This window comes from Hermetia illucens, chromosome 4, assembly GCF_905115235.1.
Source record: "Hermetia illucens chromosome 4, iHerIll2.2.curated.20191125, whole genome shotgun sequence".
In the NCBI taxonomy this organism is placed as follows: domain Eukaryota; kingdom Metazoa; phylum Arthropoda; class Insecta; order Diptera; family Stratiomyidae; genus Hermetia; species Hermetia illucens.
In genome coordinates, this window is record NC_051852.1 from 79,478,174 (window position 1) to 79,502,122 (window position 23,949).

Here is a 23,949-nt window from a genome sequence, read left to right on the forward strand (position 1 = left end):
TTTACCAAAAAACTTAGGTTACGAAAATACATGGAGGAACTGTTGAGCATTTCGGTATTCGGTATGAAGTGGGCGATGTGATCGGTTGTTTTATAGATGTTAAAGATCAAATCATCAGTAAGAAATTAATTCATGTACAATTTAATATAATCAGCTTTTCGTCTGTTTTCGTTGTTGTGTTGCTCATCTACCAAAAGCGTTGAATATATATTTATATATCGCTTCTATCTTAGATTTCAAAAGCTTTCTGCAGATGTAATAATTAATAATCGTTTTCTAGTTTTTCTAAACAGATCTAAGGTTGATCTAAGGTATCTTTTCTCATTCTATCGAGAACCTGTTGAAAATGTTACTGTAAATGTTTATGAAATATTGCATATTATTTGGTGATAAAACAAGCAAACCAGTAAAATATAATACTTAGGTGTTTCTTAAAAAGAAGCAAATCTGTATGCCAAAAATATGGAGTTACCTGGCCTCCTCGCTAAAAAAAATCGCTAAAACACAATTAATGTCAATTCTGGATTAACTCCTTGGTTTCACTTTTACCCAGGAATTCACAAGAACCGAATCTTCCCGATAAAATGATTGGCCGTAGATAAAGGAGAGCAGAATGTTCTAAATGGTAGTTGTGGCCATATTTCGAGTACCCCAAACAAGTTCTTTTATTCACACTTGGATCCGTGCACATTAAGAAAAGCAAATATACAAAAACAAATAACTCCAGAAATGAGACTGCAAATGTGTGTACCTAGCGAACCTGTTTTTAAATTTTTTTAATTGTTCCGGTATTCCCAATAGTAGTTTCTCCTCCGTACGGTATCTTTCGAACCAACTCCTAATCTTTCGATTTTGACAAACATTTCTCTACATTATGCGATTCCTGTATCATACTTGTTTGTTGACGGACTCTTATAGGTTATTTTCCAATCTTTCTGGAATCCATGCCATGTAGTTGGCTGGACGATACTGTATACCTTGTGGTCTCTTTAGACATATTTGTTAGAGCTTTCCATATAAGCATCTTATTTTGGAAAAACATTTTCATAAGTACTCGCAAAAATGCTTTTAGTATTGTAAACGGCACTCACTGCTTTTCTGAGGAGAATCAGCAATAGGTCATCAACATATTTGATAAGCTTGATGAATATTTTCGAGGCCACATGTAGAATTTTTTTGAAAAACCCTCGAGGATCCTCTAGACTTGTTCGATTCTACCATGCTTCTCTCAAAAGCCTAGATGTAGTGAGATTATCATCGTCTTTCGAACACCTTTGACAGGATGGATAGCAGACTTATAGGCCTTCAGACTGCAACCTGCGATTGGTCCTTTCAATATTTAGGAATCATTGTAACTTCTGAAACATTCCAAGCCTTGGGAAAATAGGCAACAAGTATAATAGAATTGCAGTGAATATGTGAGTCACATAAATGATTGCGATTCCTAGAAGTTCCTTCAATATTTCTCCCGTAATTAGGTCATGTCCTGGAAACTTCGACTTCATTTCCGATGAATGCAGGAGGCTCGTCTAGTTGCAAGGAGTTGCAAGGTGCTCACATCGCACAGTAGCCGACGAAGCCATTACTGCTCCAGTCAGTATTTAAGTTATTCCCCATCGACTTGAATGTCAATCTTAGATAGGGTAGTATCAGCGCGAAGGAAAAACGGATCTGACACTTCCATTGAAGCAGCGATGATAAGAGCGACGTTTTCGAAACGCCACTTCATCCGGGTTGCGTTGATACGTGAAGCAATATTCATCATCATCAACGACAACCGGTATCCCGTCTAGGCCTGCCTTGATAAAGAACTCCAGACATCCCGGTTTTGCGCCGAGGTCCACCAATTCGATATCCCTAAAAGCTCTCTGGCGTCCTGACCGCCATCGCTCCATATTAGACAGGGTCTGCCTCGTCTTCTTTTTCTACCTATAGATGTTGCCCTTATAGACTTTCCGGGTGGGATCATCCCCATCCATACGGATTAAGCTACCCGCCCACCGTAACCTATTGAGCCAGATTTTATCCACAACCTGACGGTCATGGTATCGCTCATAGATTTCGTCGTTATATAGGCTCATGTAGGGGGCCAAAAATTCTTCGGAGGATTCTTCTCTTTAACGCGGCCAAGAGTTCGCAATTCTTGTTGCTAAGAACCCAGAGTCTCAGTGGAATACATGAGGACTGGCAAGATCATTGTCTTGTACAGAGAGAGCTTTGACCCAATGGTGAGACGTTTCGAGTGGAACAGTTTTTGTAAACTGGAAGAGGCTCTGTTGGCTGACAATAACAGTGCGCGGATTTCATTATCGTACCTGTTATCGGTTGTGATTTTCGACCCTAGATAGGAGAAATTATCAACAGTCTCAAAGTTGTATTCTCCTATCCTTATTCTTCCCGTTTGACCAGTGCGGTTTGATGTTGTTGGTTGGTTCGTCTTCGTCAGCACGTTGCCACCATATATTTTGTCTTGCCTTCATTGATGTGCAGCCCAAGATCTCACGCTAATTACCGCCTACTCGATCTGGATGAAGGTAATTTGTATGTCTCGGGTCGTTCTTCCCATGATGTCGATATCGTCAGCAGAGGCCAGTAGTTGGGTGGACTTAAAAAGGATCGTACCTCTTGCATTTACCTCAGCATCACGGGCCAGGTTAAAGAGGACGCATTATAGGGCATCCCCTTGTCGTAGACCGTTGTTGATGTTAAATGGTCTTGAGAGTGATCCTGCTGCTTTTATCTGGCCTCACACATTGGTCAGAGTCAGTCTAGTCAGTCCTATTAATTTCGTCGGGATACCGAATTCTCTCATGCCGTGTACAGTTTTTCCCTGGCTATGCTATCATAGGCGATAGCGGAGAATATCTTATAGATGGTACTCAGCAACGTGATATCTCCGGGGATGAAAATGAAAATTCTACCCTCGCGAAAATTATATTCCAGCCGTCAGCTGAGAAATATTCCGCAAAAGATTTCAAACATGTTTGAAATTCGTCAAACATTTACGCAACTCATCAAACACCGCCATACATTAGCAAATTACTGCGTAACAACCTCCGTTGCGCAATTTGTTTGGTAGTGCATGGGTCTTATAAGGAACATAGAATGGCTATTATCTATAAAAGCGTCCTCCACCGCAATTTTTATTGTTTCATCATGTATTGAACAGAAGCTGATAATTCGTAAACATCATACGAGGATATAGCAATATGTTAATGCGCGCAAATGCAAATTAAACCTATTAAAGTCTGAAAATGTCATAGTTATTTAAGAATATTTGAGGATGTTTCCCGTTGCAATTGCAAGTCAATAAACAGTCATTTGATCCGTCCACATGCGCGACTACCCGCACTACTTATCGTTTGTGTGCTTTTAGTTTTGGAATGATGTACAGCTAACGTTTAGGATTTCAGTAATATTATCGCAGAGATGGGTACATTTTTTTGCCTCCTCCCACCTTGTGAGTTACTTTACTTATTTTACTTTATCTTTTTGTCTACACCTGCAACGCCTTTTGAATTCTCTTATTGAATATTAAGCCTAACTCAACCATACGTACATGATGGGATCATTAAGGCGCTAATATTCACTATCCACATTCCAATAACAAAAAATTCGTATTGACACTTGGAAATATTATCAGAACAGAATTCGTATTCGTAATCGGAAATACGAATATGTTTGTATTCACTTTCGGACGTGTGGATACGGCCATATTCGTATTCACTTGTGTAAATATCGAGATATTCCCTTTTTCGAATACGAATGCATTCGTATTCGTATTCATAGAAAATCATCGTTGGAAATTATTCATATTCGTATTTACGAATACAAATGTGCCTAACACTGTCCACAACCGGAAATCCTGTGATACATAAACCTATCTGGTATATTTCGCTAGACGGAGGAGTCGAAGTCCTCCAGTACCATACCTCCCACCACATGTTTGTTTGTATATGCTCGTGTTGAAACTAAATAGATTATTATATTATACAAACAACATACCAAACCTTTGAATTTTGTAGAATTGATTTTTAGAAAGTTTGGTGCCTATTGATGAGCGGCCACTTTTCGATGATGATTTTTAATATTGAAAGTGTATAGAAGGACGGGAATGGCAAACGTGTTGATTGCCATGATTTTATTTTTCCCGTACAGCTCAGTTTTAAGGACAAGATCCAGACGCCGCTCAAATTCCCCCAGCAACTTAGCAGATTTAATTATTGCCACAGCAGGTGGTGTTGCTTGCAATATGCCGAGATATTTGTTGACGTCGTCCGAACCCATACCCTCAATTCGGATGTTATTTTGGCTGTATCCTTCGTTGTCGGTGTGTTTTCCCCGAACAATCGTTTTTAAGCGACATTTCTCCAAACCCAACTGCATGCCGATATCCCTGCTGAACTGGATGGTGATGTCCAGCAAGGAGCGAAGTTGGTTCTCGTCTTTGGCATACAATTTGATGTCGTCAATGTACATTAAATGGCTTAATGTACATTTCAACAATATGCCATGCTTGACTTGGAACCCGTATTTGCTTTCATGCAAAAGATGGGATAGCGGATTCAAAGCCAAACAAAACCACAGTGGGCTTAGAGAGTCGCTTTGGAAAATGCCACGCCTGATTGGTATCTCTCCTGATGTTTGTGAGGATACCGATAGCTTCGTGCTCCAATTCTTCATTACTGTTCTCAGAAGAAGAACGACATTCGGGTTGATTTTATACAAGCGTAACACTTGTAGTAACCACGAATGTGATATGGAGTCAAAGGCTGATTTATAATCGATGTAGGCTGTCGAGATGTTTCGTTTTTGGTGGACAGCCTGCTTTACAGCTACCGTGTCGATTATAAGCTGTTCTTTGCAGCCTCGGGAGCCTTTTGCGCATCCTTTTTGCTCCTCAGCTATCAATTTATGAACATCAAGATGTTTTGAGATGTTCGCGCACAGAACTGAAGTGAAGACCTTGTAGATGGTAGAAAGACAAGTAATTGGTCGACATTTTGAAGGGCAAGAGACACCCTGTTCCTTGGGGATGAGGAAAGTTGTCCCCTTGGTGAAAAATGGTGGAACTAAATCAAGATCGGCAATCATCTTATTAAATTGATTTGCCAATATCCTGTGAGTGCTCTTGAACCGCTTCAGCCAGAAGTTATGAGTCTTGTCAACTCCTGGCGCCTTCCAGTTACCTGCCTTGTCAAGGGCTGCTTCAACGTCGACCTCAGTTACGTCAGGCATGGCCATTTCGGGGAGGGCTTCGCATGAACGCACAAGGTGTGGCAGCCACGCTGCTTCTAAATTGCAACGGCTGGATTCGCTCCAAACACTTCTCCAGAAGTCTTCTGCCTGATCCAGATCGAGGTTACTTTCCCTATCTGAGTTGGTGAGATTTTTGTAGAATCCCCGTTGGTTCTGGAAGAACAAGGTGTTGTCTGTCCTTCGCTGAAAGCTTTTCTGATACCTACGGATGCGATTCGAGCATACCGCAAGTTTCTGCTTCAGCACCTCGAGGATTTCTTCGATTGGCATATCATTGGACAAATGGTAGTTTCCAATGATGTTCGCAACGCATCTGTGCACTCTTGGTGATGGATTTCCAAGGAGTGCTTGCGTCACATGACCAATCTCCTTTCTCAACTTTTTGACTCTTTTGTTGAGTCGAAACACTCAGAACGGTAAAGTCCTTCTGCGCATGCCTCTGTTATTCGCTCTAAGATGTTTATTATGGAGACGAATAACCGTGGCAGCGGCAACGTAGATCAGGCTGTGAACCTCTGTAGCAGCAATCTCGCTAGCCAAACGATCAGCCAAAATTCTGTCAACGGCAGCAATGATGTTAGTAGTTGCCGAAGTAAACTTCAGTTTTGGGATCTTTGGCCTAGCGTCTGGGAGAATCTCAGCATACTCTGTGAATGCAACCTGGAATGCGGTGAAAGCCTCATTATAAATTGGGTCGACATCCCCAGTTACTAAGCTTCTCCTGACTACTGGATTCATGGAGTGCCTTACAGGTGGAGTACTTGTGTTACTCCTTTGACTAGTCCGGTAATTTGATGACTTCAGCCCGAGCTCAAGTGAAACCTCTTGGAAGATTTGTTGCCTAGTTGGTAAGGCAACTCGGTTGTTATTCACGATCACCCGGTACTGGTTGACGACGTTCTGTTCCGGAACATGACTTAGCTCCGGAAACCGGGTTATGAACGCGTCATGTAGTCGATATCTGTACCCTGATGGATTCCGTTCCAAATCCGTGACACGGTAATAGGCGCGGACGACAAATTCGTTGAGTTGGTTCGTCCAAACCATACGACGCCTAGGTCTCCCGTCCCTGGTGGTTGATGGCATAACCGCCAAAATATCCAAGGGCGAAGAGCCGCTCTGATGTTTTTGAACGACCCTTAACCGTATTGGGTACTGTCTTCGTGTCCCTAGGGTCCCATCAATTTTGTTCCCACGAGTATTGGGGAGGCAGTCAACCCTGCAACAGAGCTCCAATGTTGCAATACCCCATGGTTACCTCCAAAGGTAGGGAAGGTGTTTGGAGGAGAGCCGCTGAAATACAGTGTAACGTCACTGCAATTCATCCGATAGGCGCGTCGATCCCTTCACCCTGGATTATGGATTTGTTAAGGAGGTTTACTCCCCCTGAAAGGGAAGAATCGGTAAGGGAGGATGAACACAAAGGGAAACGTTCTGCTCGTCCGCGGCTACTTATTTACAAGATTAACTTACGATATTCGTAGCTGACCCGGTGGGTCATGTCATTATCCGCAACCCATGACACGCGCCTGGTCGCATGCAGCTCTGCGTTTGCAACTCAGGTGAGGATAAACCTGGTACGCCAGGGTATATATATTCCTGGGCAAAAAATTCACAAAATGAAAATATATAAATGGTTATAAGCTTCTAATAACGTGTACGACCTTTGCAACTGGAATGAGTAATCAAGTTCATTGAAAATGCAAGATGTTTCACCGCTGATAAGAACAGCAAAGGTTAAAAATGAAACTTCTCACTAGGAGGATATGTCCAGCCACCAGCTGTAGTAGTACAATGCGGAAAACAGTACTTTAATCATTTTGCTTCGTTTCTTTTCCTTATTACCCAATAATAACTTCAGTTATCATTTTCTTGTCCTGAACGTCAATAGCTCATAATATATACTACATACATAAGACTATTTGTGCGATGCGAAAGTTTGGGGTTTTGCTGATCAGAAAAGGGCACACAAGGTGATCGGTTTGGAAGGAATTGATAAAGGGAGGTCTTAGCCAAGAAGGAACAAATCAACAAAATGCTCCAGGCCGCCGTCTGAAAAAGTTGTTTTTCCTGATGCGAAGAAAGTCCTACATTCCGAAAAGACTAGACCGGACAATCAAGCGAGAGTACTTCGCCATTTCAAAGGTCGAGGCCGATCTCACGTTTCGTTGTATTACCTTTGTTCGTCACGGTGAACGCATTTCATGAATGAAACTATCGCATCGGCAGCTTCCAAATGTAGTTTGCTTGAGGCCATTCAAATGATTTTTTCATTCAGAAATTTCTCTTTTTTCGATTCAAAATACAAAAATATACAAATATAACAGCGGCCATAACACATAATTTCTCGTTCAATCCAATATGGCTTACATGTTATTTTCATCTCTCTCTTCCCAATCCGATTTGACGAAGGTGATGCTTTGTCCTTCTTCAACGCCCATCATGTGTACGGATAAGCTTCCGCAATACATTTGCAAGTTAGGGCATTTTAGTGTGGGTACTGCCTATTACGACTGCCTGCTACGACTTTTTCTTGTACTCCCGAATGAAAACGGTCACGAAAGCGTGACGGAGCTAGTTCGACACGAGTCCTGAATAGCATTCCGGTTCCCGAGTTCAAGAAGGCCTATCAAGTTTGGAAAACAACCGTGCTACTTTGAAGAAAATGAAGTTATTGTAACTGAACAAACTGCACATTTTTTGCCTGATAAAAATAAAAGTAAAATATTTTGCATTTTAGGTAGTTACATTCTGGTCTTTCTTTTTTTTATGTATTAGGTTCCTAAATTTTCATAGTTTTCAGTCTTTCACAAATTATGTCTTTACTTCTGCCCCAATTCTCCACATTTTTTCATTCGCAGTCAATGGTTGGTTGCAATGTATGTCACCAAATTCAATTTTGTCGCTTTTGTCTACGCTTTCTATTAGAATCTAAATTCTTGATCAGGTACTAAGGAAGAACACAACTTGTATCCTAAATACGTATTTGCAAATAAATAACATATCCTGTTTTAGGAAGAAATCAACGATTTTTTTTATGTCTATAGATTCTGTATAGTATATTTCCGAAAATTTCGAGGTTTACTAAAAGAACCGTAAATATCTGAACTCAAGTCGAGTTTATCACCAACTGTAATATGCAATATAGGTGGACAGAATAATAAGTTAAAATAATAACTAATTTAGTCACTATGTATGTAATTTTCAATTTATAAGAATTAATTTGTTCTATGCTATTCAGTAGCAAGTCTTCACAAGTAAAAGGTTAACGCGTGGAACTAGGTTTAAAAAACTTTTTCTTCAGAGAAAATACGATTGTGAATAATATTGCCAGTAAACTTACGATCGGTATTAAAGCCCAAATTAATGGCCTTCTTTTGCCACTGGATAGCAGCAAACATGGATTCTATATGAAAACGAAATGGTTGACTAACAGTCTCTAAAATATTTCTAAAACTACTTTTCTCTTTTATATTCTCTTACCATGTTCGAATCAAATCGATAAAAACACCAAAAACTCTGAAACCAAAACAATGAAATTTATCTGTGAATATTCGTACATAACAAAACATGGCATGAATGTAAAAATGTAGGAAGAGAAAGTCTCTGGTGGCGCAACAGAATCCTTTGGAAAACAATGGGGACCTGGTGATGTAGTAGGTGTCTTCCTAGATCTCGTCGATCACACGATCAGTAAGACATGGTCTTAATATGTATTTATATCAAATTGAATTACATTGACTCGAAGACCGCATTTTTTACCTAGATCAGATATATTTTCTTATTTCCATGATTGTATAATTTTCTGGTGTATTGTTTCAATTTCTAATCGGAACATTTGCTATAAATTCAATTTTATTTTGGAACGATAATTTGTGGCGATTATTGCTGTTTCCCCAAAGAAGAGAATGATTTTTCCCAATAGTTTTTTTTATAATTTCTTGAAATATTTTAAACTTGATAAGTTGCATACAACACGAACACACACAAAACAAGACTACAGCTCCAAGATTTTCATCATGACCAAAATCTACATTATCAAAGCCACCACCCCACTCCCATCTTCGCTGTCGTTTTCAAATGCCACCTTTTGATTTTCATTAGGAAAATAAATTAGATTTAATGCAATAATCACCTACGCAACTTTTAAACACCAACGCTCAGGTTAACTCTGGAACCCCAACCTTAAGCATCTCAGCTTCCCATCCTACCTAGCTATAATTAAAAAATCTAAAGATGTGTCGTTGGACTTGTATTTATCTAGAGAAAAGCAAAAAAAGATTACTTCACAAAGATAGCTGTGAATCGCCACAGCCGATTATATTATTCAGGCATGAGAAGGCTAGATAACCGTAGAGAGGAACACTCAATTTCTAGAATTAGGGATCCAGAGTTAATTCACACCAAAAAGGCAAGATTTAAATTGAAATGGCTTAGAGCTTTCTTCAGAACTAAATTCTTTAAGAATAGTGTTCAATGCCTGAAACATGTGTCATGTATTGGGTTGGAAAGACAAAAAGCTAATTAGTCTTGTTAAAAAATATAGCCAAAATGATAGATGCTATCCATTTATTCAATCCTAATACACTTGTTACAGGCAATGAACTTGACTTGCATTCACAGGCTTCGATAAACAAACATCTGCTTCCTTCAGTACTTCTATAATAAATAACACTTTGGTTATCGAAATGATGGTTTCACTTACAAATTTTAGTGTAAATGCTAATTAGATGAAAACACTGATGCAATGCCCAATAATCAGAGGAACTAAAATACATACATTTACTCTCATTTCTAACTCACAAAAATTGTGCGAAACTGACAAAACAAACATTGCATGCGATTGGAATGTTTGATGTTTTCCTTGATCAAATACGGAATTTAATAGCATGACTCAGATTTCGCATTCGTTTCAAAAACTGTCGTACCTGTGAAGGCCACTAAAATGTAACAAATTGTTTTGTACAGGTTTCTCATTGAACGGCGAACTACTGATGGATGCACTCGGAGGAGAAACAACATTTGCTGAAGTATCAGCGGAAGGAGTAGGATTCGTCCCAGCTTGTACACTTGGGGTAAGACCGAGCTTGCTGGAAACTCAAATATGGACAAAATATATAAGCGACCCTTTTATTATAGGTGGGCCAGAAAGCTAGATTAACATACGGACAAAATGTGGATTCCCTTAAATATTTCACAACTTGCGGTCTTCAAGAGGGATACGAACCATTTTGCGTGTAAGTACCTTAATTGAAGTTTATAAACTCAGACGCGACTTTAACCTCCGAAAATACAGCATACTTGTATGTATATTACCATTTGATATACCACTCGTTACTAATAAGTCAAATGAAAAGATTTTCAAGAGGTGGACATTTACCCCATCTTAATTGATCAGGCTGACCATGCTAACCCTGACCAATGTGCAGGTCCCAGTAAAAACTGCAGGATCACTATAGAAACCATACAACATGTATAACAGTCTAAGACAAGGGCATGTCCTAATGTGCATCCCTTTTAACCTGATCCTGGAAAAAATGATTCCTACTGCTGACGTAAATGCAAGAGACAACATTCCCTTCAAGTCCACCCAAATACTGGCCTATACTGAGGTTTTCGACATCATGGGAAGAACGTAGACACTGCCCTCAACCAGATCGAACAGAGAGAGCGTGGGATCTTGGGCTGCAAATAAATCATGAAACAGTGCCGACACGATAAGCGCCGAGGAAACACCACTAGTAGTAGGAAATATTTAGTAATGTTGCCTGCGGAGTTTAATAGTAATGCTGCTTATATAACATTACATATGCGACTCACCTCACCCTTGGGATATACACTTTTTCAAAAAGTGGAATGACATCACGTCATCTACTAAAGTGATGTCACACGCAGAATTATTTGGTGTCTGGCGAGAAGCTTATCACGTCTGCTACTTGACTGAGAGCTGCGTCACCCAATTCATCGACGACTCTGTCTAACTGCGTGTAGCAGCTGATTGCGAATTTGGACTGGAGTTGAACATCAACTTTAGTAAATTACAGTGTTGTCCGCTGATGCCGAATGATAGTAGTGTCTACTTACACCAGTGTCAAAACTTGCAATCTCACTGGCTATACCTGCGCGTCTGAGAATTTTTCACCGTTTCAAATTTTTAAGGTCACCAAAGCTTAGCTGTTAGAGTGCTAAGCGAGCAAAATGACCACATTGCTTCCTTCAGGATACCGTGATCCTGTAATGTACTGCTACGATCTGGAACTAAGTGCTCTAACATGCTGCAAAACCCATATCCGCTTGAGAATGTGAGAAGCTCTTCTTTGATACTTCAGTCTCCCCGTCTTATGTACAGAACTGCACCTGTCTTGGATTATGACGTGTTGCGATCGCACCCAGATGGATCTAAAATTCCAAAGTTAAAGTGAAAAAGCGAGAAAAGATATATATACCGGCTCGACTCATATGGCACAATCGAGGAAGAAAACCGGTAACAGATCGTATCCTCATTGATGCTTTTTTTGTCAGGTGATTCTTCGCTGCTATTAATATCTTGCAAATAAAACAATTTTTCCTTTTCGACAACAATGGCTATGTCCTAAATTCTCAGCATAAACCAACATTTAAGACCTTCGATTGAGTGTCATCCTCTCTATCTCGATGCCGTTATATACGGTAGGCCCTGAAATGGATACTTGCGGTACTCCTAATATCACCAATGTATTAAGTGTTTCCACTTCCAAATTCGCAAGTGTTGAAGATAGACCTACACCGTGTGATGAAACTACTATGATGATTGAAGTGTGTCGACTTAGAACCATTGCAATCTTCAAATATATAGTAGTTGCGTTCATTTCGAACGAATCTGGGCTTCACCAAACGCAATTATTATTGTTACCTTGTTGAAGAAAGATACAAGTTTCAATGTGTGAATCAATGAAAATGGTTTGATTTTTCAATTAGAAGATGCTCCCGTTTCATTCAAAGTATGTATCATTCTTCTCCAAATCTCAACAAGAAGTGCTGGAAATTGCCCCCGCATTTGGATATTCATAATGATAATACTACCTTCGTGGCACATTTTCCTTAACCGCAAGTAGCTAAATGTCATAATTTCAAATTCTCAAATATAACCTTACGATATTTGCAAGAATTAAGGCCAAATACAATCACAACTTATAACAGGCTAATATATAATTTCAGACCAATAACGCTAATATATATAGGTTGGCCAACTAAAAAACATAACCAATTTCCGTCATATTATGTAATAATATCCTCGGAATTTTTTTCTAAAATTAATCGAGACTACATGTAGTATACACATCCAGTAACTAAGAGAACTTCAAACCAAAAAAAATACAGGATCTTCTGTTGGAAGCGAAGCTCCATCGCAGTCCTTAAAAATTTTTCAATCTCTATGCACCGTTACCCTGTTTTTGTTCGTCTGTACCGACGGCAATAATTTCTTCAGATTTTGAAATCTTTTATGTAATTACGAGTAGTACGACGTGTGTACGACATCCTTCCCTCCTCGCAATCCCATAAAGAAAAGCTTTACGTTCGCAGTGTGACTACTCATTTTAATGTATTTGCATCTTACTCGCAGGCGAGTCTCCCGCGGCTAAAAATGGGACAAATTGTACCAACTGGTCCTCCAGGTTGGAGGTTGGGTAGGGCTGACAACCCTACACGGAAAACCGATGTTACGAAGCCACGAAAGGAGCCTCGGACAAGATGGATCTTACAACGACAACGGATTAACGGATTACAACGACAACGGATTAACGATTTGTGCATTTTCTCATGGAACGTGCGCTCCCTGTACAGAGATAAAGCTGATGAGCAGCTAGCCGATACCCTGTCCGAATATAGGGCTGATATAACAGCGTTACAATAAATGCAATGGACAGGGACCGGTTTCCTGGAGAAGAGCCACTACACCATATACTATAGCGGTCATCCAGTGAACCATGTGCTCGGATTAGGTTTCTTAGTCAGCCAAAAAATGAAATCTGCTGTTATCGGCCTTGAAAACATAAACGAACGGCTATGCACTCTGCGCTTGCGAGGCAAGTTTAGAAATATAAGTCTCATTAACGTTCACGCCTCTACAAAGGAGACTGCAGAGTCGGAGAAGGATACCTTCTACGAGGCAGTAGAACGAACCCTCGAAGCCTGTCCCAGATATGATATTAAAATCATACTTGGGGATTTTAACAGCCAAGTAGGGAAGGAGCCGGTATTCAGGCGATACGTTGGCTCCCATAGCTTACACGAAAAAACAAATGATAACGGACTGCGGATTATTCAATTAGCAGGGTCACACGAAATGGTTGTTGGAAGTACCTAGTTTGCGCGGAAAGCGGTCCACAAACATACGTGGGCCTCTCCCGACGGGACCACTTTCAACCAAATTCACCACGTGTTGATCGAACGCCGCCACCTCTCAGCCTTGATGAATGTCCGAACATATAGGGAGGCCAATATAGACTCGGATCACTATCTCGTTGGCATGGTGCTCCGAGCTCGAATAACAATACCACCTAGAATCCCCTCTGACAATCAGGTGAGAGTGAACACTGAAGCCATCCACAACACAACCCTCCGCGACACCTATAAGAGGGAAATGGATGCCGCAATAATCGCAGTCAACAGAGGACCTGCAGATGAAGCATCAACAAATGATCTTCACAATCACCTGAAGAACGTTATCATGGATACAGGCACAAACATACTTGGCCCCAGCCGCAAGAGGAGTGGATCGGCTGGTTTGACGATGAATGTAAGCTAGCAACGGAACGGAAGAATGCTGCATACCGAGTAATGTTGCATTCTCAAAGAACGCGGGCACGCGCAGAGATTTATCACGAACTTCGTCGAGCGTAGAAGCAACTTCACAGACGGAAAAAGGAAGCCTGGGAGAACCAACAAGTCTGTGAATTAGGAAAGTACAGGGAGCAACCGCACCAGGCGCGGAAGTTTTACCAACAAGTCGGCAGGATGAAGCCTTATACACCTCGATGCTCAACCTGCGGAGACAAAGAGGGAAATCTGATTTCCGACAGAATGGGCATATTGGAGCGATGGGTTGAGTACTTTGATGAGCTACTGAACAACCAGAACATCGGCGAGTTGGAGGTGCAGCCAACTGAAGACGACGGACAAATACTCCCACCAGCAAGTTTAGGAGAAACAGTCCGTGCAATTCATCGGCTAAAAAATCATAAGTCGCCAGGAGTCGATGGAATTACAGTCGTATTAGTTAAATATGGAGGCGACCAGCTACACCAAGTGATTCATCAACTTGTGCTCAAGGTATGGGACCGCGAATCAATGCGTGACGCTTGGCAACAAGGCATTATCTGTCTCATACATGAAAAGGGAGATATCACACAGTGCAGCAATTATAGAGGTATCACTTTGCTGAGTACCATCTATAAGATATTCTCCACTATCTTGCTAGGCCGGATAGCCCCATACGCCCAGAACATCATTGGCCCATACCAAAGAGGCTTCACTCCAGGCAAATCAGCAACAGATCAGATTTTCTCTCTGCGGCAGGCGATGGGAAAACTGTTGGAATATGGACAACAGTTGCACCATCTGTTCATCCGCCTATGATAGCATAGCCAGGGTAAAACTGTACACGGCCATGAGAGAATTCGATATCCCGACGAAATTAATAAGACTGACTAGGCTGACCCTGACTAATGTGCGAGGCCAGATAAAAGCAGCAGGATCACTCTCAAGACCATTCGACATCAACGACGGTCTACGACAAGGGGATGTCTTATCATGCGTCCTCTTTAACCTGGCCCTCGAGAAAGTGATCCGTGATGCTGAGGTAAATGCAATAGGTACGATCCTCTTTAAGTCCGGCCAACTACTGGCCTGGCGCGAGATCTTGGGCTGCACATCAATGAAGGCAAGACAAAATATATGGTGGCAACGTCAGCACCGAAGACGAATAAACCAACAACATCAAGCTGCACTGGTCCAACGGAAAGAATAAGGACAGGAAAATACAACTTTGAGATCGTTGGCAATTTCTCCTATCTAGGGTCGAAAATCACAACCGATAACAATTACGATGATGAAATCCACGCACGGTTGTTGTCAGCCAACAGAGCCTATTTCAGCTTACAAAGACTGTTCCGCTCGAAACGTGTCACCATAAAGTCAAAGCTTTTACTGTACAAGACTATGATCTTGCCAGTCCTCATGTATTCCTCGGAAACTTGGGTTCTTAGCAAGAAAAATTGCGAACTCTTGGCCGCGTTCGAGAGAAGAAACCTCCAAAGAATTTTTGGCCCCCTACATGAGGATGGACGATTCCGTAGGCTACACAATGACGAAATCTATGAGCGACACCATGACCGTCCGGTTGTGGATAAAATCCGGCTCAATAGATTACGGTGGGCGGGTCACTTAATTCGTATCGATGAGGAGGATCCCACCTGGAAAGTCTGTAAGGGCAATATCTATGGTAGAAAAAGAAAACGAGGCAGACCCTGCGACCCTGGACCCTGGAGCGATGGCGTAAGTCAGGACGCCAGACAACTTTTAGGGATATCGAATTGGTGGACCTCGGCGCAAAAGCGGGATGTCTGGAGTTCCTTATTAAGGCAGGCCTAGACCGGATACCGGTTGTGGTGCCGTTGAGGATGATGATCTTACTCGCACTTTAAGCCATGGACTTATTATAACGTTGGTAATAATTATAGGAGTCCCACCAAACTTTCCAGTGGTGGTGAATGTGCTGTATATTATGGGATATATTACTGGAAAACTTTGCACTTTAAGATAAATTTTCAAATAAATTTACAGAATACATAATTATAATACACTCTCCACAACTTCATTTGAGTAGATATTAGGATGCGGGCATTTTAGGACCCACACCCTTGGTTAGGAAATTTCTAAAAATGGGCTATTGATTTGAATGAGTTATTTTGACCCTCCTTCCTCTACCCCAAATTCTACCCTTTACAAATAATGTGAAAACTAAGTACTAAGTACTTAATAATGGTGCCCTCCCTCTGTGCATGCATAAGAAACCCTCCACAACTCAACGTAAGGTGACGTCATGCACTGCATGCAAGGGAAAGGTTCATAGTTCCCCAAAAACTGCAGTAGACCAGACTGAATGAAATTTTCATGTTAAACAAGGAAATTCTTTTTTTCAGTAACATGCGACGCGCTGTCACTCACTGGTATACTAAGGATCAACCAATTTTCGAGAACACTGAAGACATGCCTGATTGCCGCATCGATGTGACAAGAATCCCTGCCGGTGCCGATACACCTCCATGCTTGAAGATTTCCCACAATACTTTCGAAACTATGGAAAAAGCCAATTGGGAATTCCTCCGCTTGTCGTTGCCTGTTACCTGTAACTCAACATTTATTGAGTAAGACTTTCATTTTCTTCCAAATGTCAATAACCGGAGAAATATTTTTCGTAGCGAACAAGAGAAAAGTCATCGCTGGAATGATATCAAACTACGTCAATATCGCCTTATGGCCGAAGCGGAAAATCAAAATATCGCATCGCCAGCTCATATCGATCATATAATGAAGAGCGGTTTTACGATGAACGATTTGAAGAGTCTACATCGAAGCTATCCAGAAGAACATGCAGAACCCGAAGATCATCTATTACGGACGCAAACCTCGCCTGCACGACCGCCGCGGAAAGGGTCTTTGTCCCGAAATATTACGTTCGAAACGCCTATGTACAATGGAATAAATGGACGATTGGAGAGATCATCGAGTGCTCTGGATATGAATCATATCATAGAACAACCCGATGATAAGAAAAAACGGGGACGTAGCCCATTCAAATTCTTCTCGAAGAAGAGCCGCGACCAGAGCAAGGAAAAGGCAAAGGCAGCAGAGTACATGGAACGAAGAAATACAGTCAGTAAGTGCCGCATAACAAAAACGTAATCTTTGATACCAAAGTCAAATTATTATCTGTATATCTTTCGCATAGCCCATGGAAGGAATGTGGTTCATTCATCAATAACTACTCGACCGCCAACTGTTCGAATCTCAGACGTATGTCATTTATTAACTTAGGGCGTGAAACCCACTCCACAATATCTTATTTATTATTATTTTTCAGACTGAACTTCGCATGCAGGCTCAATCTCAGCAAGCCGCTGAACGATCGAAAACTCTAACTACAACAAACCTGGGCTCTCAAGGCATTGAATCATCTGGAAATGAAATCTTCGACGCTGAATGCCTCAAGCTCATGAATGAATACTTCTACGGTGTGAGAATTTACCCCGGCCAGGATCCAACACATGTCTATGTCGGCTGGGTAACCACCCAATTTAATTTACATAGCAAAGAATTCAACAAGGAGAAGGTCCGTTGTGCATCTGTAGTACTTGAAGGTGACTACGAACAAATCCTGGACAGAATCAATCGACAAAGCTGCTATATGGTCCGAACTGACGAACTATTCAATGAAACAACGCAAGACGCATCAGGCAAGGGTGCCTCGCAAGGCATGTTTATTGGCTGTTTTGTTGATACGTCAACTGGAATTATTCGATTCACTTGCGAGGGCAAAGAGACATCTCACCGTTGGATGATGGAACCAGATACCAAGCTATTCCCGGCTATTTTCGTGGAGGCAACTTCGAAGGAAATACTTCAAATTGAATTGGGACGAACGGCGACCACGCTTCCACTCTCTGCCGCCGTACTCCCAACTAGCGATAAGCACCTCAATCCCCAGTTCCCACCGAGATTAAAGGTACAATGTCTGAAGCCGTACCAATGGGCTAGAGTGCCAAACCAATTTCTACAAGTTCACGCTCTCAAACTATCTGATATTCGGGGCTGGTCGATGTTGTGCGAAGACCCCGTGTCTATGCTCGCTCTCCACATTCCGGAAGAGGACCGCTGCATTGACATTCTCGAACTGATTGAAATGGAAAAACTTTTATCGTTCCACGCTCACACACTAACACTCTATGCAGCCCTTTGCTACCAATCGAACTTCAGAGCTGCTCATGCACTTTGTCAGCACGTCGATCAGAAACAGTTGTTGTATGCTATCAAATCAGAGTATATGAGCGGTCCACTGCGGCAAGGTTTCTACGATTTATTGATTGCTCTCCACTTGGAGTCTCACGCCACTACAATGGAAGTCTGTAAGAACGAATTCATAATTCCTCTAGGGCAAGAGCTGAAAGATCTTTACGGCGAACCGGAAATGTCGCATTCTCTGCGGTCTCTGAAAACGGAGTCGGTCAAACCACAGCTGCGGATGACTGAAATCGCGTAAGTATGGCACGAAGAAAATAGTTCTGGGTGTATATTCTCCAAATACCTTTCAACTGAATATCTAAGATGTCTCCACAACTTTACTCTAAACAGTTCCAAAACTCTTTCACATCTAGATTTATCCTGATACTATCAAAGATTGATAAATTTTGGGTGTTGCAATCATGTTGCAAGATATAATCTAGATATAAAAGGGTGTCCAGTGAATGGTGTTACCTTTGCAATTTTTACCTCTATCTCATCTTTCTTTCTATCTTTCGAAACTTGTGCGCTGCTCGCTGTCCTATCATTTCACTTCATCCCCTTCATTTCCCGGCTTTTCCTCACTGTTTCTTTCTCACGCATTCCCACTTTGATGTTGTGTTGATGTTCATCCCGTTGAAAATTTGAAGTCCCCCAAACAACCACAACCACACCCCTGTACAATCCACAATAGTAGCACCAAGTGTTTCTAGTGAGCCGATACCCAACATCGACCAACTCTACTCTCCGAAATTCCCATTGGATGTCGTTCGGGAATTCGTCATGGAAGCACTTTCGGAGGCCGTTGAAGTGAACCAGATTCATAACCGTGACCCTATTGGCTGGTCAAACGAAAACCTATTTTTGTAAGTATTTTTTAAAAAGCCTGAAGAAAAGTTAATTCATGGGACACCTTTTAGACCCTTATTGAAGCTCACCGACCGTCTATTATTGGTCGGCGTAGTTACAGATGAAGACGTCGAGAAATTACTGATTATGATTGATCCCGAAACATGGGACCCGACCTTCCAAAAAGGTAATCGATCACTTGCGCACTAAACAGATAAATAATCCATTACTTTTAAACAGATGGAAAAGACGAACACCGTAAGGGCCTCCTTACGATGAAAATGGCAGAGGGAGCCAAATTGCAAATGTGCTACCTTCTCCATCACTTATACGATATACAGTTACGACATAGGACAGAAAGTATTATTGCTTTCTCGCACGACTTTGTCGGCGACCTTCAAAGCGATCAGCTCCGAAGATATATTGAAATTAAACAATCGGACCTCCCAAGCGCCTTGGCTGCTAAGAAGACTAAGGAGTTCCGTTGTCCGCCCAGGGAGCAAATGAATTTCATTTTGAACTTTAAAAATTTAGAAGCAGATGATACTGAGAATTGTACTTGTGGCCTGGAACTTAGGACTGGTTTGAAGGAGTTCCACGATGATCTTATGAAAAAGGTCTCATTGAATGCTTTACAAGAACCCGAAGAGCCTGAAAATGCCATTGTCGAATCAGTTAAAACAGGGCCCATTACTAAACTCTATAACTTAATAAATGCAGTCAAGGAATTGGAGGAAGGTCCAAAAGAGCCTGAAGTGCCGGAGAAGAAAACACCTGAAGAGGTTTTCCGCAAGGTTCTTATTAAGACAATCGTACAGTGGGCTGAAGAGTCACAAATCGAAACCCCTAAACTAGTTCGTGAAATGTTCAGCCTTCTTGTACGGCAATATGATACTGTGGGAGAATTAGTCCGAGCCCTTGAAAAAACATATGTGATAAGCAGTAAGACAAAGGAAGACGTTGCGGAAATGTGGGTGGGTTTGAGTCAGATTCGAGCGCTTCTTCCAGTGCAAATGAGTCAAGAAGAGGAGGAGCTGATGCGTAAACGACTATGGAAACTAGTCAATAACCACACTTTCTTCCAACACCCCGATCTAATTCGCATTCTCCGCGTTCACGAAAACGTAATGGCTGTGATGATGAACACGTTGGGCAGACGAGCTCAAGCTCAAAGCGATGCACCCGTGCAAAGTGAAGGAACGGAAGTTGCCACTAAAGAAAAGGATACTTCACACGAGATGGTTGTTGCGTGTTGTCGTTTCCTCTGTTACTTCTGTAGAACAAGCAGACAGAATCAGAAGGCTATGTTTGATCATTTCGATTTCTTGTAAGTATAATACCTAAATTATGTGACAATATTGAAACACATGGATTTGAAAGCATTCTGTTGAATTTGTAGACTGGATAACTCGAACATCCTTCTCTCACGACCAAGTTTACGTGGTTCTACACCACTCGACGTTGCGTACTCTAGCTTGATGGAAAATACTGAACTTGCTCTCGCTCTTCGAGAACATTACTTGGAAAAAATTGCAGTTTATCTATCCCGCTGCGGTCTACAAAGCAATTCAGAACTTGTAGAAAAAGGCTACCCTGATTTGGGATGGGATCCAGTTGAAGGTGAACGTTATCTTGATTTCCTCCGATTCTGTGTATGGGTGAATGGAGAAAGCGTCGAAGAAAATGCCAATCTTGTCATTCGTCTATTAATTCGCCGACCAGAATGTTTGGGCCCTGCCCTTCGCGGTGAAGGAGAAGGTCTGCTCCGTGCTATCATCGACGCTAATAAGATGTCAGAGAGAATTGCTGATCGCCGCAAAATGCAGGATGAAGCAGAAGGAACAATTTCGGGACTAAATTTCACGCATCCTCTACCAGAAGGGGATGAGGACGAGGATTATATTGATACAGGAGCAGCAATCCTCAACTTTTACTGTACACTCGTGGATCTTTTAGGGCGGTGTGCTCCAGATGCAGCCGTAATAGAACAAGGCAAAAACGAATCATTACGAGCTCGTGCGATTTTAAGATCCCTTGTACCATTAGAAGACTTGCAAGGAGTCTTAAGTTTGAGGTTCACTCTATCCACCCCGGCACCCGGCGAAGAGAAACCCAAATCCGATATGCCATCTGGTTTGATTCCAGGAAATAAACAAAGCATCGTTTTGTTTCTGGAAAGAGTTTATGGCATCGAAACAAAAGAACTATTCTACAAATTGCTGGAAGAGGCATTCCTGCCCGACTTACGAACTGCTACAATGTTGGATAAGGTATACACTAGCCTTTTCACCTAAAGTCCAATTGATTCATTCTTATATTTCAGAACGATGGATCTGAGAGCGACATGGCATTGTCTATGAACCGTTACATAGGGAATTCAATTCTCCCACTTCTCATAAAGCATTCGAAATTCTACAACGAAGCAGAAAATTATGCTAGCTTGCTTGACGCTACCTTGCACACCGTTTATAGATTATCTAAAAATCGCATGCTGACCAAAGGGCAAAGAGAAGCCGTGTCCGACTTTTTGGTCGCGCTGACTTCTCAGATGCAACCTGCTATGTTGTTGAAACTTCTCAGGAAATTAACTGTCGATGTCTCCAAACTATCAGAATACACCACCGTCGCATTAAGGGTAAGTAATCTCTCTTTACATCTCAACTGCATTTTTGACACACCTTCATCCACTCTTTACAGCTACTAACGCTTCATTACGATCGTTGCGCTAAGTATTACGGATCAAGCCAAGGACAAGGAGCGTACGGAGCATCGTCGGATGAAGAAAAACGACTAACAATGCTCTTATTCTCAAATATCTTTGATTCTCTCAGCAATATGGACTACGACCCCGAATTATTCGGAAAAGCACTCCCTTGCCTTATCGCTATTGGTTGCGCCTTACCACCTGATTACAGTTTATGCAAAAATACTGAAGAAGACTGTTACGGTCGACATTCAGGGGCTCCGGACCAACCTCAGTACAATCCACAACCAATCAACACTACCACAGTTCAATTAGACAATGATCTTAATTCAATCATTCAAAAGTTCAGTGAACATTACCATGACTCTTGGGCCAGCAGAAAACTAGAAGCCGGCTGGGTTCATGGAGAGTCCTGGTCTGATGTACAAAAAACTCATCCAAGATTGAAGCCGTACAGTAGCTTGAATGATTATGAAAAGGAGCGATACCGGGAACCTGTAAGGGAAAGTATGAAAGCATTGCTAGCTATTGGCTGGACAATAGAGCATTCTGATGTCGACCTCCCTATGAATAACCGAGGATCAATGAGAAGGCAATCCAAGCATCAACTCGTAAGTTAAAACCCCAACTTGAGTCAATAACATTCTTTGTTGTTATTAACTTAACTCTTCCTTTCACTTTAACTTTCCCAATACATTTTTCACCCTCCTACCTACCAATCTACCTAAACATCCTCCGTTCCTTCCCCCGATCTGGAACAATTTTCCACAAGTCTAGGATTTTCAGAGCGAGACAGCTACACCATTCAACTATAATCCTCATCCGGTCGACATGACAAACTTGACGCTAAGCAGAGAAATGCAAAATATGGCCGAACGTCTTGCCGAAAATTCTCACGACATCTGGGCAAAGAAGAAAAAGGAGGAGTTAAACACTTGTGGGGGTTCCATACACCCTCAGTTGGTGCCATACGACTTGCTTACAGATAAAGAGAAGCGAAAAGATCGAGAACGCTCACAAGAATTTTTGAAATATTTGCAATATCAAGGATACAAATTGCACAAGTATGCGTATTCAAATTCTTTGAATATATGAAATTTTACGTTTTTCCTTATTTTTCTTCCAGACCGTCAAAAGGTGGCATAGTTGAAGGCGAATTAGGTGCCGTTCAAGCTTCCGTCGAGCTCCGATTTTCATATTCCCTTCTGGAGAAGTTGATCGCATATCTCGATCGAGCAACCATCAACATGAAGATCCTAAAGCCTTCGGCAACTTTCAGCAGACGTAGCTCATTTAAAACAAGTTCCCGCGATATCAAATTCTTCTCCAAAGTGGTTCTGCCTCTTATGGAAAAATATTTCTCAACGCATCGAAACTACTTCATAGCAGTTGCTACCGCCACAAATAACATTGGCGCAGCGTCACTTAAGGAAAAAGAAATGGTTGCTTCAATCTTCTGCAAACTAGCATCACTTCTGCGCAACAGAATGTCGGCATTTGGCCCAGATGTTAGAATTACTGTACGATGTCTGCAAGTTTTGGTCAAGGGTATCGATGCAAAATCACTAACAAAGAATTGCCCAGAATTCATCAGGACATCTATGCTAACGTTTTTCAACAACACAGCCGATGATTTGACCCAAACCATAGCCAATTTGCAGGACGGTAGATATAGTTATCTCAGGGGAACGCATCTAAAGACGTCAACATCTCTTTCATATGTCAATACGGTTATCCTGCCCGTTTTGACCGCTATGTTTGATCATTTGGCTGCATGCGACTACGGCAGTGATCTTCTACGTAAGTTTACCTTTTCACAGCAATAATACCGTCCATCAAGCTAAATCGCTTCTTACCGTTCATAGTGGATGAAATTCAAGTGGCATCTTATAAGATCCTTGCTGCCTTGTACATGCTTGGAACGGATCTAACTCTAACTAGAGAAAGGAAATATTTAAAAACAGAACTGGAACGACATCGGCCGGTAAGTTATATTTGTAAATATAGCGACTATCTTGTGGATTTAGGGGGAGGTCTTACTTTCTACTTATAAATTTGAGAAGACTACAATATTTTTTTTTTCAATTAAATGAATT

The 23,949-nt window shown here is 41.5% G+C and overlaps 1 protein-coding gene across 15 annotated transcripts in view; it reads left to right on the top strand.

Annotated features, from left to right (window-relative positions):
* LOC119654291 (ryanodine receptor) overlaps positions 1-23,949 on the top strand; it is a 136,420-nt gene that overhangs the window by 100,783 nt on the left and 11,688 nt on the right. For 8 of the 15 annotated variants that reach the window (XM_038059580.1, XM_038059582.1, XM_038059584.1 and 5 more), the window contains 16 exons: positions 8,853-8,952; positions 10,228-10,334; positions 10,399-10,496; positions 16,443-16,667; positions 16,722-17,179; positions 17,252-17,316; positions 17,384-18,555; positions 18,951-19,166; positions 19,221-19,336; positions 19,390-20,476; positions 20,549-21,419; positions 21,473-21,784; positions 21,847-22,464; positions 22,631-22,917; positions 22,980-23,653; positions 23,719-23,837. In XM_038059580.1, coding sequence (XP_037915508.1) covers positions 8,853-8,952; positions 10,228-10,334; positions 10,399-10,496; positions 16,443-16,667; positions 16,722-17,179; positions 17,252-17,316; positions 17,384-18,555; positions 18,951-19,166; positions 19,221-19,336; positions 19,390-20,476; positions 20,549-21,419; positions 21,473-21,784; positions 21,847-22,464; positions 22,631-22,917; positions 22,980-23,653; positions 23,719-23,837 — 6,525 coding nt within the window. Of the gene's footprint in view, positions 1-17; positions 118-8,852; positions 8,953-10,227; positions 10,335-10,398; positions 10,497-16,442; positions 16,668-16,721; positions 17,180-17,251; positions 17,317-17,383; positions 18,556-18,950; positions 19,167-19,220; positions 19,337-19,389; positions 20,477-20,548; positions 21,420-21,472; positions 21,785-21,846; positions 22,465-22,630; positions 22,918-22,979; positions 23,654-23,718; positions 23,838-23,949 lie in introns of all 15 variants that reach the window. The other 7 variants (XM_038059588.1, XM_038059594.1, XM_038059586.1 and 4 more) reach the window with 6 other exon arrangements.